The sequence below is a fragment of the Passer montanus genome, unplaced genomic scaffold, assembly GCF_014805655.1.
Source record: "Passer montanus isolate IOZ18808 unplaced genomic scaffold, ASM1480565v1 scaffold160, whole genome shotgun sequence".
Taxonomy (NCBI): Eukaryota; Metazoa; Chordata; class Aves; order Passeriformes; family Passeridae; genus Passer; species Passer montanus.
The window spans coordinates 432934-438732 of record NW_024363161.1 but is presented as its reverse complement, the minus strand read 5'-3'; the positions used below and the strand labels follow the sequence as shown (position 1 = coordinate 438732).

Here is a 5799-nt window from a genome sequence, read left to right as displayed (position 1 = left end):
AGATCTTTATATGTTTATATTTTTATTTTGTATTTATTTTTCTATATTTTGATATATTTATATGTTTAGATTTATACTGCAATATATAAATATATGTTTATATATTTGATTTTATATTTATATTTATATTTATATTTATATTTATATTTATATTTATATTTATATTTATACTTATATTTATACTTATATTTACATTTATATTTATACTTATATTTATACTTATATTTATACTTATATTTATTTAACCCCACTTGCTGAAACTCCTCCAGCACCTCCAGCCATGCTCAGCACCGAAACCAGAGCTCTTCAAAGGCTCTGTCAATGTGTCACCAACCTGTGTTCTGCCAGCACCTGCTGGGAAAAAAAACAAAATAAAACTGCTGGGTGGAGGTGCTTCATTAGCGGGTGAGTCAAAGCGAGACCTGAAGGATTTGTCTCTGCCCACACAAACCCTGGGCCGGGTTTGGGGCTTCCAAAAGCCCTGGGTGCCCCCGGCAGGGCCAGGGTTCCATCAAAACCCATTCTCCTGCTCTGGCCGCCCTGCAGAGCCACAGAAACACCTGGAAAAGGCAAAAAATGGGCTGAGACTGCGGGATGGGGATGGGATGGGATGGGATGGGATGGGATGGGATGGGATGGAGAGGGGCTTTCAGGTCCCTTCCAACCCAAACCCTGCAGGCTTCATGGATTCCCTGGGTTTGGGCACCTCGCTGGTGCTGCTGGAAGGAGCTGAGGGATTGCAGAGCCCCGGGTCAGCAGCTGGGAAAATCCAGCTGAGTTTTGTTTTAATTGTTTGTCATTTTTCCCCCTTTGGGAAGCAGGAAAGCACCCGAGGGGTGATAAACCAGCAATGAAGGGTTTGGTTCCTGCCCCTGATCTTGCAGCTCCCTGCATCCACCAGCACCCATCCCGAGGTCATTAAATGTAATTAGTCCTTTTGCTAATGAGCTCCAGCCCCTCCCTGGGACAGCCACGGCCACCCAGGGTCCCACTGGGCTGTGTCCCTGAATCCCCCTGAATTAACAGCAGCAATTAATTAACCTGGCAGGGGGAGATGGGGATGCCCACCTGGGGGCTGTGGCACAGGGAATTCCTGCAGGGAATTCCTGCCAGGAGAGGGGAGAATTCAGGGAGCCCTGGTGAGCCCTCCCCTGTGGGGACAGGCAGGGAAAGGCTCTGGGAAGGGAAAGGGGGCTGGTTCTGAGAGCAGGGACCCTCCGTGGCCACCCCAACGGTGCCAACCATAATAACAACACAAACGAGTTTGTTTGATTGGTTTTTTGATTGATTGGTTGATTGACTGATTGATAGATGGGCTTGCTCCCAGCTGCTCCACCCAAACCCTGGCTGGAGCAGGGATTGGGGTATCCAGGCCCTTGCATTTGGCTTTGCACTCATTTTTTTTGGTTTTGTACTAATTTTTTTTTTTGTTTTGCACTCCTTTTCGCTTTGGCAGCAGCCTGCACTCCCCAGCCCCTGTGACTGTTTTCAGGGTTTCTCTCTAAAAACAGGCTCCGATTTTTAATGTTAATTTTCCTGGGGCTGGTTGCATCCTTTGAGGCTCTGTTAGTCTGGCACTCATGGAAAGTTTTTTTTTTCCCTAGGTAAAGTCACCATTTTCCAGTCAAACTGACTGTCCTGGAATGACTTCATGATTCTTGTAATTTCCATCTGCTGTTTAGCCCAGAAATCAGTTTTACACCTTTAAGACTGGTTCTGGGAGCTTTTCAGAAACTGCATTTTCTCCCCTGTCCTTCCCCTGGCCTGTGTTTTCTCCTTTGCTTTTAGTTGGTTTTCAGCTCACTGAGGCACAGAAGTTCCCTGGACTGTGGTTTTTCTTTTTCTTTGGAGCTGTTTAAACCTGCCCTGGACTGAACACCAGGAGCTCATGCTGATAAGAGACTGATAAGAGATGGAGTGAGCCCAGCCTCAGCCCACCGAGGGCACTTTCTGAGTTTGTCATCTCTTCAGAACAGTGAGAGGTTCCATTGTTTAATACTGTCCATTTTTTGTGCTGGTGAATGCTTTGCCTGTTAAATAAACAGGTTTTTTTACACTTTTCTCCAAGAAAACCTTTTCCCAAATCAGTCGGGGTGGGGCTGCTTGAATCTGCTTTTCTAGAGGAACCCCTTTGGGGGTTTTCCCCCAAATTTGCCTTGAACCAGGGGACCAAACCCACCCCAGGGCTCCTGTTCCATGCCACAGGTGCTGCTCCCGGGCATCACTGGGGGCTGTTTGTGTGTTTGCACAAACCTCCCTCTAAAACAAGCAAAATTCCCCTGCTTCAACGCCCACAGAACTCCCCAGGCCCCCAGATGCCCCTCAGGGGCTGCAGGGTCCTGCTGGGCCGGGGTTTTCTCACTTCAGGTGAGGCTGCAGCCCCTGACCCTCCCTCAGCCTTCCCATCCTCGGGCTGCAGCCCTGGGGACGGCCTGAAGACAGAGCCAGGCAGAATTGAGGGAATAAAAACCACGGCTGCTTTTTATTTATTTATTTACTGAAGGGGTTTCAGGTACATCTCAGGCAGACAAAGCCCCCCAGGAGCTGCACCCAAAAATGGACCACAGGGTTTTCACACTTTTATAACTTTGGTCCATTTGCATACTGGGGGTCAATCCTCTAATTACAGCTTCAGGTAATGAAGTCATTTACCCCAAGTTTGCTCCCCCAGCTCCCTTTTGTTTGGGCCCTGAGGCAGTGAGGTGTCCTTGATTGCCAGGCCTGGAGAGGAATTGCTGTGTCTGCCCAAACGGGAGAACAGCAGCTGCCACTGCGTGTGGAGCTCAGAGTTCTGCACTAAAGAACCGCAGGATTACAAATTTATATTAAAAATATAAAAGCTGAAATCCCGAGGCATCAGCTCCACCTCGGCTCTGCTGCCTGACACCCAGCGGGGCCGGGGGCTCCCCCGGGGCTGGGGGGACTCCCCTGGGGCTGGGGGCTCCCCCGGGGCTCTCACCTCGCCCCTTTCCTGGCTGAGGGATGTGTTTGTCCGAAAGCAGCCAAACCTTTACAGCCCACCCCAAAATGGTTGTTTTTTACCCCGCGAAGGAGCAGGGGGGATCAGGCTGGTCCCGCTGGTGTTGGGCAGCAGAGCCGCTCCCCCAGCCGGGGTTTGGGGAGCGGGGCAGGAGCTGCCCTGCCCTGCCCTGCCCTGCCCGGGAGGATGGCAGGACCTGGGACAGCCCCGGCGCCTCCCGGGGTGACTCAGCGCCACCCGGGTGCCACCAGGGCCGTGCCCGCCCGGTGTCGCCGGCCGGGTCAGCCCCGGGCGGGTCCCGGTGCGGGGAAGCCTCTGGCTGGGGCCGGGAATCGCCCCGGGATCTGCGGGGACAGAAGGCGCTTGTGGGGCTGCCGCTGCCGGTGCTGGGAGGGATGAGTTCCCGGAACAGCAGCTTCTCCTCCCCGCACCTTTCCTGCCTTCAAAGGAGGCTTCTCCTCCCCAAGCCGTGTTTGCTCCCCCGCTTCGTCCCTCCCTGTCCCGGCAGCTCACGGGACAGGGGACACCCAGCACCTCCTCCCAATGCGGGCTCATTCCTGCACTCACAAAACCCTCACAAAATCCTCATTTACCCGCATTTGGGGGTTTTGGGCGTCAGCAGCACGAACCAGATGCGGCAGAGGAGCGAGGATGCTCCTGCACTGCGCGGGGGCACCGGGCCCAGCGCATCCCTCCCGCCCGGCCGGGGCTCATCCCCTCCCTGCAGAGGTGTAAATATTTTGCAAACAAAGCCGCGGCCCCGAAAGGCGGCGGAGATGAAGGCGCCGAGCGGCGCATCCGCGCTCGGGGCGCGCCGCGGTTTCCGTGGCGACGGCGGCAGCGCTCTCTGCTTTCTTAGGAACCAAACATTTCACCGCCTTGAGTAGAGCGGCAAATATGCGGGACGGGCCCGGACAGGCCGGCCGGGCGTGCCCGGGGCCGGGATTGCCCCGGGAGCAGCGCGGGATGCAGCGCTGCCACCCCCAAAGGGGCAAACTCCTCGTTCTGCAGGCAGCACGGCCCGATTGGTTCAAGTGCAGGATGATTTTAAATTAACAGAATACATTATTTCCTTCTCGTTGTTGCCCCAAACTTTGCTGGGTTGAGCGGCCCAAAGCTCCGAGCACTGAGGGGGGTTAGGTTGAACTGGGATTTATTTTTAACCCCGGTCTCAGCCTTTCCTCCCGAAGCCATTAGCTGGTTGTTTTCCTTGCTTGCACCGTGGGCTTTTAGCCTGACGGGTTTTGCAGGACACAGGGGGAAGAAAAGCTTCCCGGTGGGAGCTGTGACGGGATCTGGGCGCGGATCGGGAATGCGGGGCTGGGACTGCCCGAGCATCCCCCGGCACCTCCCCCCTGCCTCCCCTCTTGTCCCCCGCAGGGACACGGGGACCTGCCCTGGGGGGGGGACAGCGCACCTGGGGCACTCACGGGGACACGGGGACAGCACACCTGGGGCACTCACAGGACACCGGGACCCGGCCCCTGGGGCACTCAGGTGTCCCCCCGGCCCCGGGGATGCTCTGCCCGTCCCCGCGGTGTCACTGCCGTGTCACGGCCTTTGGAGCGGTTCCCCCCCGGCTTTCCCAGCTCCCTGCGCTGCTCTGCGGGAGCGGAGCGGGGCTGGAGCCCCGGGCTGGGCAGGCTGCAAAAAGCTGCTGAGAGCAGCAGGAAGGGCCAGGGGGGTGACCTGGCGCTCCGGTGTGCCACCCTTCGGTGTCTGATGTCACCGCTGGCAATCGGCTGGCTGCCATCAGACGTTTGGAATAATTACAGGATGCTGCTGGGTTTACAGCGTGTGCTCATTAAATGGGATTAAACAGCGGCCGGGAGAAGCTGCGGGGATGGAGCCCCGAGGGGGGCCCGGGGTGTCCCAAACACGGGCACGGGGCTGGGGTGGCCTCGTCCAGCCCGGGACACGCAGGGTGGGCACGGGGTTCCAGGGTCCCCTGAGCCCTTTCCCATCCCAGTCTCCACCTCGGGCTGGGACAGCCCCGGCTCTGCCCAGGCCACGCTGAGCGTGGCTGAGGAGCTGCTGGCACAACACTTGGGAAAGGACCAGCGGGATCATCATTAATAACAGTAATTATCGGGTTATCATCATCAGGGCAGGGATCTCTCCCTCTGAGGAACTCGAGCCCGAGAGCTCTTTAATGAGAGGGTGTCCCTGGCTGCCCTGCCCTCCCCCAAATTCCAACATCTCCTTTGTCCCTCCTGCAGCCCTTGCAGCTCCCACGGCTGGGAAAGGTGGGAAAGATGGGAAAGGTGTCAGACCCAGCATCCCTGGCAAGAGCAGCCAAGACTAAACATGCTGCTCTTGATATTCATTTCTTTTCAAAGCTCAGCCTCTCTCCATATGTCAAAGCTGAACTTAAACCACAAACACCTGAATTTTCCCAATTTCTACTTAATATTTGCCCTGTTTTGTATCACACACAGGAGGAAGGCTGTAGGGAAGTGTTATCCTGCTTCTCCAGGGGCAAAACAATTCCAACAAATTGCCCCTGTGGGGCAGGCTGGGGGTGATGGCAGCAGCCCCAGGAGAGGCAGAGCTGGGCTCTCTCACCATTCCCCTCTCCTGCAGCTCCAGGGACATCTGTGGATCCCCAGGGCCTGGAGGGCTGCACCAGCCTTGACTGGGTTCTCCCACAGCCCCATGATTCACCCACAGAGGGTTTGAGTTTCCCAAGGGAAGGGAAAGGCTGAGTCAGGCTGAGGAGTGCCAGGGTGGGGGCTCCTTTCCAGAAGAAAACTCTGATTTTTGGAGCAGGAAATCCGCTGGAGGTCCTGATGCTCCCAGGGGCAGGAGAGCTCTGCAGC

The 5799-nt window shown here is 55.9% G+C and overlaps 1 protein-coding gene across 1 annotated transcript in view; it reads right to left on the bottom strand.

The window, feature by feature from the left end:
• IFFO2 (intermediate filament family orphan 2) overlaps positions 1 to 4733 on the bottom strand; it is a 47530-nt gene extending 42797 nt beyond the window's left edge. Inside the window, exons 1-3 of the mRNA XM_039703159.1 lie at positions 4690 to 4733; positions 3574 to 3834; positions 3218 to 3324 (exon numbers count right to left, since the gene is read on the bottom strand). Of these exons, the coding sequence (XP_039559093.1) occupies positions 3218 to 3324; positions 3574 to 3834; positions 4690 to 4733 (412 nt within the window). The remainder of the gene's footprint in view (positions 1 to 3217; positions 3325 to 3573; positions 3835 to 4689) is intronic.
• Positions 4734 to 5799: the final 1066 nt, after the last annotated feature.